The 13,713-nt window shown below is 44.7% G+C and overlaps 1 protein-coding gene across 2 annotated transcripts in view; it reads left to right on the top strand.

Moving 5' to 3' along the window:
- Positions 1-13,713, top strand: part of CSMD1 (CUB and Sushi multiple domains 1) — a 2,064,317-nt gene that overhangs the window by 2,002,537 nt on the left and 48,067 nt on the right. For both annotated transcript variants that reach the window (XM_059882319.1, XM_024986326.2), the window contains exons 54-55: positions 226-399; positions 11,180-11,368. In XM_059882319.1, the coding sequence (XP_059738302.1) occupies positions 226-399; positions 11,180-11,368 (363 nt within the window). The remainder of the gene's footprint in view (positions 1-225; positions 400-11,179; positions 11,369-13,713) is intronic.

Here is a 13,713-nt window from a genome sequence, read left to right as displayed (position 1 = left end):
GTTATTTTCCACAATTAGTTATAATAAAAACCTGTGGTTCAACCCATGACTCTTTCTCCTGGTTTCTGCTTCCAAATATAAACACAATCTGTAACATATCTGATCTCCTGTCAACCCTCTAATTAACACGTTTAACACATATGATATGTATGAATGAAGAATTCCAGGTGAAGGTGATGACTTGTTCATCTTCTGACCACCGTGTGGACCTGTGTTCCTCCACAGCCATCACCTGTGGACACCCGGGGAACCCCGCCCACGGGCTGACCAATGGCAGCGAGTTCAACCTGAACGACATGGTGAACTTTACCTGCAACCCCGGCTACCTGCTGCAGGGTGCGTCTCGAGCCCAGTGTCGGAGCAATGGCCAGTGGAGCAGCCCCCTGCCCACCTGCCGAGGTAGGAGAGCCCCCGGTCAGCGGGGGCAACCACACACCAGGGTTGGAGGGCTTCTGCACCCGCTTTCCACATGGTGGAATAACGTTTCTGAGGATGACACACAAATCTCCATGGTCTCTGGTCTTTGGCCAGATATTCAGTCATAGAAGCCTGGGACTCTGTGCTTCAAAGACTTCTTCCATTTGTCCTTCTCCTCACTTGGGCACTCATTTATCTCTACCACATATACTCCATGCCCTTGGTCCTTACAATTCTAGACTTAAGGATGTACTTAAGAAGTTCTAACTGCTTTTAGATCTCAAGTTTTAGATCTCAGGGCTTCCCTGATAGCTTAGTTGGTAAAGATTCCACCGGCAGTGTGGGAGACCTGGGTTTGATCTCTGGATTGGGAAGATCCCCTAGAGAAGGGAATGGCTACTCATTTAGTATTCTGGCCTGGAGAATTCCACAGACTGTATAGTCCATGGGGTCGCAAAGAGTTGAACACAGCTGAGCAACTTTCGCACTCACACTTAGATCTCAAGTTTTAGAAATTTGCTTCTTTAAAAATTGTCACACAGATTTGGATTAACACTTAAATTTCCAAGGAAATGCTGCTCTGTAGTTTTTGAGTTTTTAAGAGTTTAGAGAACTTGGACATTGACAGATTCATCTTGTAGTCTTTAGTTCATGCTGTTTAAGGTTTTGCTCCAATTACCTTCCATTAAAACATCTCTCATACTGAAGGTGAACATTCTTCCATACGAAGGTAAAGTGTTATTTCTGTTTGTTTTTGGTAGTAACAGTATTAAAGCCAGACACATACAAAGGTCCTGTGCTCTGACAATCACCCACCTTCCCACTGGGTACACAAGGAAACTCTATTCAAAAGCAACAATAGCAGGATGGGAATTCAGGCTGTGCTTCAAAAGGCAGTCACTTGAAATTTGGCTACCTACCTATCCATGTTGGCAAGCATCTATATCAGAGTGCTTCACTGCAGCTCAAAAACAGAGTAATGCCTCCTCATTCCACTTCCCTCTAAAACTCCCTTTTCAACATGAGAAAGTCTTGCCATGAAGAGCAGACCCCCAGATTCCCTGTTCTCACTGTCTCCAGAAGGCAGGCTTCAGGTTTGTCCTATTGGGGGAGGAGAAGTGAAGTATTAGTCACTCAGTCATGTCTGACTCTTTGCGTCCCCACAGACTGTAGCCCACCAGGCTTCTCTGTCCATGGGATTCTCCAGGCAAGAATACTAGACTGAATTGCCATTCCCTTCTCCAGAGGATCTTCCTGACCCAGGGATCGAACCTGGGTCTCCTGCACTGCAGGCAGATTCTTTACCATTTGAGCTTCAGGGAAGTCCTGGGGAAGGAAAGGGTGGAGTATCTCATGGAGATGCCCCTGGTTTCTCATCCCAAAGCTCATGCTGGTCTCCTGACAATGTGGGGCATCTGGCCAGCCTGTACATTGGCAGGTTAACCTTGTAGATTACATGTTATCATTAAATCCTATTAGGCAGGGGCAGTGATTGGGATGAATGGAGTTAGGGGATGTCTGGAATGTGTGAGCTGGCACAACTAGTTGGCTTCTACATATGTCTGGCCCCTCCCCTTCAATGGGACACTCCAGCGGCCCCTAGTGCTTCCTAAGCATGGTGTAGGCATGGCTGTGATAGCCATGGTGAATCATTCACCCCCTCTCACAGGGAAACACCGTGCCCACATGTCTGCCTGGAGCCCTGGGCACTTGGATGGCAGTGGAGAGACTGGGCAATGGTATCCACCACTTGTTCCAGCAACTTCAGAGATAAGCTAAAGATTCAGTTCAGTTCAGTCACTCAGTCAGGTCCCATTCTTTGCGACCCCATGGACTGTAGCACGCCAGGCCTCCCTGTCCATCACCAATTCCCAGAGCCTACTCAAACTCATGTCCATTGAGTCGGTGATGCCATCCAAACATCTCATCCTCTGTCATCTCCTTCTCCTCTTGCCCTAAATCTTTCCCAGCATCAGGGTCTTTTCAAATGAGTCAGCTCTTCACATCAGGTGGCCAAAGTACTGGAGCTTCAGCTTCAGCATCAGTCCTTCCAAGGAATATTCAGGACTAATTTCCTTTAGGATGGACTGGTCGGATCTCCTTGTGGTCCAAGGGACTCTCAAGAGTCGACTCTGTGGGAGAGGGAGAGGGAGATGGAGGGATGATTTGGGGAATGGCATTGAAACATGTATAATATCATATATGAAACGAGTCGCCAGTCCAGGTTTGATGCACAATACTGGATGCTTGGGGCTGGTGCACTGGGACGACCCAGAGGGATGGTATGGGGAGGGAGGAGGGAGGAGGGTTCAGGATGGGGAACACAGGTATACCTGTGGCGGATTCATTTTGATATATGGCAAAACCAATACAATATTGTAAATTTAAAAAATAAAAAAATAAATGGATAATGCCAAAAAAAAAAAGTCTTCTCCAACACCACAGTTCAAAAGTATCAGTTCTTCAGTGCTCAGCTTTCTTTATGTCCAATTCTCACATCCATACATGACTACTGGAAAAACCATAGCTCTGATTAGAGGGACCTAGCTAAAGGTTAAAAAGCTTTAATCAAACTGTTTTCTCTATCCACTATGACAGGGAAAGATAGCTCAAGTGTAAGAATGATTAAAAATGGAGGCGCATAAATTTGGGTCCAGTTAATCTTCACAGGGGGTTATGGCATAGCTGTGTCTTTGATGTCTTAGGCTTGAAGGGATGTCTAGATCCATTCCTTCAGAACCCTTCTCCTCAACCTAACATTTACTAAGCACCAACTGTGTTCTGAGTGCTATGCGATACACTATCAATACAGAGCTGGCTGAAATATTTCATACCTTTAAGCAGGTAATAATCTAGAGATTAGGGCTGGTTAATTAGGGAGAAAGGCCCCCAGCTACTGAGATTGCCCACTGGACACAGGAAAGATGGAGTAAATTCAAAGAGCAGGCTTTTAATTATCAAAATATCTTTTCTGTACCTCATTTTCCTTTGTCGTAGCTTAGTTGCTAAGTCATGTCTATACTCCTGTGCAAACGCCGTGGACTGTACCCGCCAGCCTCCTCTGTCCACAGGTTTTCCCAGGCAAGAATACTGGAGTGGGTTGCCATATCCTTCTCCATCATTTTCACCCAACTTATGCTGAAGCAATGGAGAAGAAATCAAATGCCTGTCATTTAACAATAGTTCTTGGTGTTTGGGGCTTCCCTTGTGGCTCAGCTGATAAAGAATCCACCTGCAATGCAAAAGACCTGGGTTCAATTCCTGGGTTTGGAATATCCCCTGGAGAAGGGAAAGGCCACCCACCCATCCCTGGAGAATTCCATGGACTGTATAGTCCACGGAGTTGCAAAGAATCAACACGACTGAGCAACTTAGACTTTCACTCGGTGTTTTACAATAGGTGCTGGTCCTTTAGCAGTCCATGGCTCAGTGTGAAGGAGGTCAGGGTTCTTTTTAATGACTTCAGTGTTCATTTTGACTTGTCTTTTCTTCCTGCCTTTTCTTGGAAAATTGGAAAGAACTTATTTTTTTAAATAGATTTTTTTTTAGATCAGTTTTAGGTTCAGAGCAAGATTTAGAAGACGGTGCAGAGGTTTCCCAGTACCCCTTGCCCCCACAGTGCACACCCCTAATTATCAACATCCCTGCAAGATGGTGCATTTATTAATAGTGATGGACCTACGTGGAACACTTTGGCTGTGCTGAGTCTTAGCTGCTGCTTGGGCTTTTCTCTAGTTGTAGTGAGCAATGGAGGCTCGCTAGCTGTGCTGCTCAGGATTGTTTTGTGGTGGCTTCTCTTATCGCAGAGCATGGGCTCTAGGGCCTGAGGGCAAGCTCAAAGGCTTAGTCGCCCCTTGGCTTGTGGAACTGTCCCAGGCCAGGGATTGAACGTGTCCCCTGCATTGCAAGGCAGAATCTTAACCGCTGGACCACAAGGGAAACCCAGGGTTTTGGTTTTAACATAGGACCCATGGCTTTGGACAGGGGTATGATGCGTGTGGCTTCCCAGGTGGCAGTGGTGGTAAAGAACCCGCCTGCCCATGCAGGAGACATTAGAGACTTGGGTTCGATCCCTGGGTTGGCAAGATCCCCTGGAGGAGAGCATGGAACCCACTCCAGTATCCTTGCCTAGAGAACTCCATGGACAGAGGAGCCTCGTGAGCTACTGTCCATGGGGTCACAAAGGGTGGGCCATGACTGAAGCAACTTAGCACGCACACATGAGGACAGGTAGCTGTGATTGCTGTACCTGCCCAGTATTTTCACAGCCCTTGTTTAGCCTCCTCAGCCCTCCTTCCCCTCAGCACCTGGCAACCCCTGATCTTTTCACCATCTCTATAGTTTTGCCTTTTCTAGAATGTCAAGTTGGAACCACAATATGTAACTATTTCAGATCTGAATTTTCATGTAGTGTATGCATTTAAGTTTCCTCTATGCTTTTTATTGGCTTGATGGTACGTTTTTAAGAATGAGTAAAATCCTATGTCTGGAAGGATCACAGTCTATCTGTAGATTTACCTCCTGAGGGACATCTTCGTTGCTTCTAAGTTTTGGCAACTGTAGATAAACCTGCTGTAATCATTCCCATGTAGGCTTCTGTGTGGACAGAAGTTTTTAACTCCCTTGGGTAAATATTAAGGAACAGGATTTCTCGGTTGTATGGTAAGAGTTATGTTTAATTTGGTAAGAAACCTCCAAAATGTCTTCATAACTAGCTGCACAGTCTGATCCCCACCGGCAGCGATGAGAATTCCAACTCCCCATCAGGTCAGCATCTGCAGTGTCCGCGTTCCGAGTGGTGGCTGTGCTGATAGGTGTGCAGTTGAATCTCGTTGTTGTTTAATTTGCATCTCCCTGATGACATATGACCTGCAACATCTTTCCAGGTGCTTATTTGCCGTCTGTAAGTCTTCTCTGCTGCGGGGTCAGTTACGGCCTGTGGCTCATTTTTCAGTTGAGTTGTTTTCCACTGTTGAGTTTTAAGAGTTCTTTTTCAGTTTTGGGTAGCCATCCTTTATTAGCTGTGTCCTTTCTAATATTGTCTCTTATCCTGTGGCTTGTCTTCTTATTCTCTTGACCCTGCCTTTGGAAGAGCAGACCTTTAAAATGAGTACTTAATTTTAAAAGCTGGCACCTCCAAAACCTCTGATAAAAGGGGAGATGACTGACAAGTATTGTCATCCCAGCTTCGAGGGGATTAGAAACCCCCCAGCAAGCCAGATGCCTCCTGCGCACATTTTCTGTTATTCTCTGTTGCTTTGTGTTGCTTCATTTATGAAGTATGGGGTACTGTCCAATTCACAGAATTTACATGAAAATTATTCAATGAGGAAAAGCATGGTTTCAAAGAGGTCAGGCTCATAAGGATAGTAAAGTGTCAGAAAAAAAAATGACAAGAAATTTTAAAAGTTTAAATTAACAGAAATAACTCCCCTATTAACACAATTTTCCAGAGATTCACCATATGCCCTGCACTATGGCCTGATTCTTCTCTGTGTGATTCCTTTAATAATTCTCCAGAAGGTCTAAGGTGTTGTATCTTGTGTAAGCATGCTGGTGTGCTTCGTTTCTTCCCCCCTCCAAATGTTGAATACAGTTCCCCCATGTCTAATCTGGCGAGGGGGGGTCAATGAGCTGTGGAATCCTGAGCATGCATGCTCAGCTCCTGAGTCGTGTCTGACTCATTTCCACCCATGGACTGCCGTCTGCCAGGCTCCTCTGTCCATGGGATTTCCCAGATAAGAATACTGGAGTAGGTTTCCATTTCCTTCTCTACAGGATCTTTCCAACCCAGGGATTGAACCTGTGTCTCCTGTACTGGCAGGTGGGTTCTTTACCATCTGAGTCCCCTGAGAAGCCAGCCCTATAGTATTTGGTTAACGATGGGAAAGAGAAACCCCACCAGAACTTTGGAATGAAACTCCAGGTAAATCTGTGCTCAAGTGAGGCTGGTGTAGATGCAGATTTTCAGTCTCTCCACCTGGAGTCACATTTTATCCTCAGACTCAGCCCTACCCATAAAAAAGCTCAGACCATGCCTGATGCATTTGTGATACATCAGATCACCGTCATTCAGGAACTGGGGAAGATTGAAGGCAGGAGGAGATGGGGATGACAGAGGATAAGATGGTTGGATGGCATCACTGACTCAATGGACATGGGTTTGAGCAAACTCCAGAAAACAGTGAAGGATAGAGGAGCCTGGCATGCTGCAGTCCATGGGATCACAAAGAGTTGGAAACGACTGAGTGACCAAACAACAACAACATACAGGAAATGACTCAACCCCCAACGCTACCTTTACAAACAGGACCAGGAAAATAAATAAATTAAAAAGCCACCCTTTTCTACTAATAGTGATATCTTTCTGGAGTAAATAAGTTATATGGCTGCAGACTTTAACACAGAATGAAAATAGACGTTGTCGTATCTACTCTAAGAGTCAGGTTTATGTCTGCTGTTTCAAGGCCCTGTTTCTAAAGAAGAGCATTCTCTGAGTCTTTGTCTCTTAAATTCCAAAATACGTGTCAAGTTCAAGGACAAGAAATGAGGTAGACCCAAGTCTGACAGTCTTAGGATAAGTCACAGTGTTTTATTTCCTCATGTAAAAATGTTTGTGTTACAGGCAAACATTAGGAGGTTTTATTTTTTTTCCTACAGTTTTGTAGGATTGGTCATTTTAATGCAGAGAATATATGTCCTTTGCTGTTACATACATAAGAGTAAAGAAAATTAAGAAACTCTGGGGTGAGTGAAGGCTCTGTTCTGCTTAGAGAGGAATGAAAAGGGAAACAAGCAAACAAAACAAAAGCTTATTAAACTTGCATAACTGAATCTGGAACTGTTTACTTCAGATTGGGACTCTTAACCCACATGGCTGGGACTCAAACCCAGTCAAAACCCAGTTTTGGACCTGAACCTACGTGGCTGGGACTCAAATCCAGCCAAAACCCACAGTACCTGGTTTCAGGACCTAATGAAGCTCAGGTTCTTGATGTCTCATCCTGGAAAGAATTCAGTGAGAGACAAAGTGATAGGTAAGAAGTTAATTTATTCAGATACAGAGAGAATCACACTCCACAGACGAGGGTGGGCCCTGGCAGAGGGTGAATGCGGCCACAAAATTTGGTGTGGTTAGTTTTTATAGGCTTGGTAATTTCATATGCTAACGAGTGGGAGGATTATTCCAGCTGTTTTTCAGAAGGGGTGGAGATTTCCAGGATTTGGGCCACTGCCTACTCCTTGGTCTTTTAACAGCTCCATGGAACTGTCATGGCACTTCTGGATGTGTCTTTGACTTGTTGATGGAGGATTAAGGTCTAGTCTTGTCTGTCATCTTGGTCCCATTTGATTCTGATTGGTTTATGTTGTGTTCTTGGGCTGTGGCATCCTCTCAAAAGTTGTGCCCTGCCACTTTGCCTCCTGTTACAAATCCAGGGTCTTAAAGTTAGTTAATCCTCAACTTCACTGGAGAACATCAGTTTTCTTCTACAACCGGGCAAAGAAAGTCTGGGTTTCTGTGCGTTCTAAGTAAACCAGCACATGTGACACACTTATCACAGTGCTTCATGCATAGAAGGTTCTCAGTCTCCCCACCCCCACCCCCACCTGTCTCTGAAATTCAACTAGAATCAATAGCAATCAATTAGAATGTTTCTTCTTTATCCAACCTGAATGTCTCATTACACCTAAAATCAGTTTCTTTATTCTTATCAGTTATTGATAAAAAATGAAAGGTAACCTTCATATATTTGAAAAATCCTCACAATGGGAGAAGGCGATGGCACCCCACTCCAGTACTCTTGCCTGGAAAATCCCACGGATGGAGGAGCCTGGTGGGCTGCAGTCCATGGGGTCTCGAAGAGTCGGACACCACTGAGCGACTTCACTTTCACTTTTCACTTTCATGCATTGGAGAAGGAAATGGCAACCCACTCCGGTGTTCTTGCCTGGAGAATCCCAGGGACAGGGGAGCCTAGTGGGCTGCCGTCTATCGGGTCGCACAGAGTCGGACACGACTGAAGCGACTCAGCAACAGCAGCAGCATAATAAGTTGTTTTTTTTTTCCCCTGTGACCAGTAATCTTATATTTAAATTTTGATTCATGCAGTTAGTAAACAAGCTGAAAGCATTTATTCTGTGCAGTACACTGAACACTGCAGAGTCATCTCACCTTCAATTGTCCTCTCAACTTTGCATAATCCCTTCTATTGGAAAACTTAAAAACAAATATTACTCAAAACTCTAATCAACTATGAATGCTTTTTTTTTTTAATGAGTGAACTAATCCTTACCCATTTTTTTCCCACTGCCAAAGAATTTAATTTGGCTATAGTTTCCATTATGAAGCATCATTTTCTTGTATTTCCTGTTTGTGATCAGATTTTTAATGAGCCATAAAAGAAAATAAGAAATAAGCAAGAAACAGGAGTAAACATAGAAAAAGAAATGTAAATACAAATTGTAAGATAGAATGAAAGAATTAAGAAGATAAGGAAACCGTTCTTTCCTCCCTCCTCTCTCCCTCCTCCCTTCCCGTCCTTCCTCCCTTTTCTCACAAAGCTCTATGTCCACTGCAGGAGGTTCAGGAGTCCTCAGGTAGTTTGGAGCTCTGATCCTTACCTAGCTCTGGTATAGCCACCTTTGTGACCTCAGACATGTTGCTGATCCATTACATGAATGTTTTAACCCCCAGTGAAAGTGAAGAGGAACTAAAAAACCTCTTGCTGAAAGTGAAAGAGGAGAGTGAAAAAGTTGGCTTAAAGCTCAACATTCAGAAAACTAAGATCATGGCATCTGGTCCCATCACTTCATGGGAAATAGATGGGGAAACAGTGGAAACAGTGTCAGACTTTATTTTGGGAGGCTCTAAAACCACTGCAGATGGTGATTGCAGCCATGACATTAAAAGACGCTTACTCCTTGGAAGGAAAGTTATGACCAACCTAGATAGCATATTTAAAAGCAGAGACATTACTTTGCCAACAAAGGTCCATCTAGTCAAGGCTATGGTTTTTCCAGTGGTCATGTATGGATGTGAGAGTTGGACTGTGAAGAAAGCTGAGTGCCAAAGAATTGATGCTTTTGAACTGTGGTATTGGAGAAGACTCTTGAGAGTCCCTTGGACTGCAAGGAGATCCAACCAGTCCATTCTAAAGGAGATCGGTCCTGGGTTTTCTTTGGAAGGAATGATGCTAAAGCTGAAACTCCAGTACTTTGGCCACCTCATGTGAAGAGTTGACTCATTGGAAAAGACTCTTATGCTGGGATGGTTTGGGGGCAGGAGGAAAAGGGGACGACAGAGGATGAGATGGCTGGATGGCATCACAGATGCGATGGACGTGAGTTTGAGTGAACTCTGAGAGTTGGTGATAGACAGGGAGGCCTGGTGCGCTGAGATTCATGGGGTCACAAAGAGTGGGACACGACTGAGCAACTGAACTGAACTGAAACACAAATGTCCTCCAGGAATCCACGTGGGCTGTGTGTGTGGTACAATGTTTCCCTTTCTCTCCAGCTGAGGACTTCCTGTTCTGTGTCAGGTTTTAATACCTGAACATCAAGGCCAGGTCTCTGTGCTTAGCGTGTTGAGGGGTGTGATGCTGGGATGTGGGGAGATGCCTACAGTGAGTCTGCTGCTGGTTTTGCTCTGATGTGTTACCCTCTGCTAGACACTGTGTCTCCAACTAAAAGAATGTAGCAGTTGCCACAGGTCTGAAATGTGGGCAAGAGCGTGGCTCCTGCAGCTGCCTGTTCAGCCCTGGGCAGTCAGAGTGCAGACAGTCCCGGCCCCTTCTCTCCTCTGCACCTGTGGTGGCTGGTCCCCTCCCCGACACCAGCAGGCGCTCAAGCTCAAAGAACATGTCCCCTGTCCCTGTGGTTTCTACAGGGGAAAACCTCAAACCAGGGGCTACATTATTTTACGTTGTCAGGTGGTGCTAGTGGTAAAGAACCTGGCTGCCAATGGAGGAGACATAAGAGATGTGGGTTCAGTCCCTGGGTTGGGAAGATCTCCTGCGGGAAAGGCATGGCAACCCAGTCCAATATTCTTGCCTGGGAAATCCCTGGATGGAGGAGCCTGGCAGGCTAAAGTCCATGGGGTCACAAAGAGTTATACACGACTGGGGCGACTTAGCACAGACATTTAACAGAAATCACTGCAGGCACATACTGAAGCATTAGTGCATGTGATGGGGGTAGGGGGTGGAATTAGTTTGTGAGTCCCAGGCTGCCCTAAACCCTCACACTCACATACAAAGACTTTAACTTCAGCCATTTCTACTTTAAAATTTTCATAATGTAAAAATATAACCAGGAAAACTAATTTTAGACTTTATATTGAAGAAGCATATTATTAGGAAGCAGTTAAAAGCTATCAGTCTCATGTTTAAATTGCTGTAGAAGCCACTATGTTGCTCAATATTTTTTTGAAGCCTGGTGACCCAGAGCAGGAAGTGGAGATCGTCAAGGCTGCAGGATTTCACACTAAGCCTTGGCTGTGAGGCTGTCATCTTACAAACTTCCCAAAACCACGAGGAGGAGTTCACCTTCTCTGCAGTCTGTTTCGTTTGTAAATATTGTTGTTGTTGTTTAGTTAGCCGTGTCTGACTCTTTGTGACCCCCTAGACTGCAGCCCACTGGGCTCCTCTGTCGCCCTGGGATTCCCCAGCTGAGAACACTGGAGTGGGTTGCAGTCCCCCCACTCCAAGACTGTAACCGTAGAGCTGCATGTAAACTATGTGTGGTGTGCTTCCCTCCACAGTGGTGAACTGCTCTGACCCAGGCTTGGTGGAAAACGCCGTTCGTCATGAGCACCAGAACCTCCCCGAGGGTTTTGAGTATGGAGTGACGGTTGTATATCAGTGCAAGAGGGGCTTCTACCTGCTGGGATCCTCTGCCCTCACCTGCATGGCGAATGGCCTGTGGGATCGCTCTCTGCCCAAGTGTCTGGGTGAGTGGGGTAGTCTGGCCTTCAGAGAACACTGCCAACACAACATATGTAGTTTTTTTTTTTTAATACTATTGAAAATGGTATTGATTTTTTATTCTCTCCTCCTGACCCCATCACAAATCATATTAGTTTTTATGATATATTTAAGAAGGCAAGGGACTCGGTCAGCTCCGCCTGGACCTTGTTTTCCCTGTGTCTGCTCATCAGTGCTCATTTCCTGCTTCAGCCTGGCAGGTGGGCAGATCCTCTGGTTCACCCGGGTGCCAGCAGCCTCCAGACTGTGCCTCTTGCAACACACTGCCTCCCTGGGGACCCAGGTTCAGAGATACTGCAAAAGGCTATAGTATGGAGTCTCCATCTATGGACCCAGTATCTGTGGCCAGAAGAGTGGAGCACTCTGGGGGCCTCATTTGTCTCATCAGCACTTCTGGGACAGTCCAGTGTGAGCCTGATAAAGAAGACGGCACCCTGGTTGGCACTTCCTCCTGACCCTTAGGTTTAACCAAGAGGAAGAGCGGGGTGCTCCTCTGGGCAGACAGAATTACAGGTCATAGCTCTAACTTCCCAGAAAACGTTATTCACAGTATGCAGATAAGCAAGGACATTTTCTTTTTCACCCCAGTAGCTACCTTTTTACTTTCTTTCCTTTGAAATAGCATATTGTCCTTGAGTTCAAAGAGAATCATCTTGTGTCTTTTTAAAACAAAGTCTGAAAATGAAGGAAAGGGAGTCACTCTCCTTGGTCTTTTAAAAATCAGAAACAAAACCATTCTTAAAATCAATATATTTTTAGTATTCATTTTTCATGCATACAGAAAACGGGAAATGACAATTACATTATAAATTAAAATACTGAAAAAAGGTGGTAGTCCATTTTAGTCCTCTTGATTACAGCATTTTCAGTACATTTTCAGAGTGGACTGGTGCTGGTGACTTTTTTCCTTCAAGTCAGGGTCCCTCAAAGCCCTTTGAATCTGCCTGGAAACCTGTGTCAAATTCTAAGTGTAACAATACAGTTAATTCTTATGGAGAAAGAGAGCGATGACTTTCAAAAACAAATGTACAAGTTTATTTGACCAAAAATAAATAAATAAATAAACTATGAATGTGGTACAGTTCTCATCAAATTTCGTGTGTTCTGGTTTTCCATGCCTTCACACATGGGAACTTTTCAGAGAAATCAGTTTTATTTTCTCCCCAAAGATTTGCCTAGCCTCTTCCGCAGCCTCCCCCAGACTTCCATTAGTGGTTGTGATAATGCCCCTGTGCCCCAGACCTCCAGGAACCAGCTTTTCACTGATCTCGTTTTCCAAATTGGTGAGTTCCCACTGCTGTTGTCATTAACCGCTGGAGTTATGGGAATTTGGGAACACATGCTCTCCAAGGAGAGCATCTTTACCACAGGCTCTGGAGCAGCTGGCCACCCTCTCTATTTGTGATGTTGTATGGGTCACTGATTTTTATTTTCTCTTTTATTTCACCTGGAACTGATCATTCACCAACCATGTCACTGATTCTGCTCTAGTTAGCTTCTTTTTAGGACTCCAGATAAACTCCTGTTCTCCGACGAGTGGATGTCAGGATGAGAGAGTGTCAGGGGAGGGCGAATGTGACTCGGGGCACTGGGGCCTTTCTGAAACCTGCCTCTCTGGTTGGTGTCGCTCTGCGGTTGCCGATGACCAAATGCAATCTCTCTTGGATGTAAAATCAGGTCCCTTTGGATCATTTCTGGCACCCTCAGTCCAATTAATAGCTTACAGTGAACGATGTTGAATTCGTGATCTCTGAAGAAGATTTAGCTTCAGAACCAGGGACTATGCTTGATCACTCAAGATATTTTGTATAGCAGAGTTTTATTAAAGTATGAAAAGGGACAGAGAATGCCTCTGACATAGACATCAGAAGGGGGACAGAGAGTGCCCCACTTGCTAGTCTTAGGAAAGGGAGTTATATACTTTTTAAATTGGTTATTACAATAAATCAAAAGAATGTTTCAAGTTTGTAAAGATCTTACTAGATGCACTCCCACAATTTACATTTTAAGATAACGAGATTAGTCAGAAAGTTTTCAAGAAGGAGAATGTGTCCTCAAGCAGGATACATTATTGTTATATAATCCATAGTATAGAGTTAAAACTGAGTTGTTTGTTGTATAACCATCAGTTCGAGGCTTAAAGAAAAAAAAATTTTTTTCTTTTATATGATTAAGACTACGGAATGTAGAGGGGAAAAAAAAAAAACAATGAGAGATGTTTGTCCTTTCCTCCTCCTTGAGAACTCCAGACCCCTCTCTCCTCCTGAGGAACCCGGGACTTCTTATTAACCTGCCTCTCATTCCTCCCTTT

This window comes from Bos taurus, chromosome 27 (assembly GCF_002263795.3).
Source record: "Bos taurus isolate L1 Dominette 01449 registration number 42190680 breed Hereford chromosome 27, ARS-UCD2.0, whole genome shotgun sequence".
NCBI classification, from domain to species: Eukaryota; Metazoa; Chordata; class Mammalia; order Artiodactyla; family Bovidae; genus Bos; species Bos taurus.
This window is presented reverse-complemented; position numbering and strand designations above follow the sequence as displayed.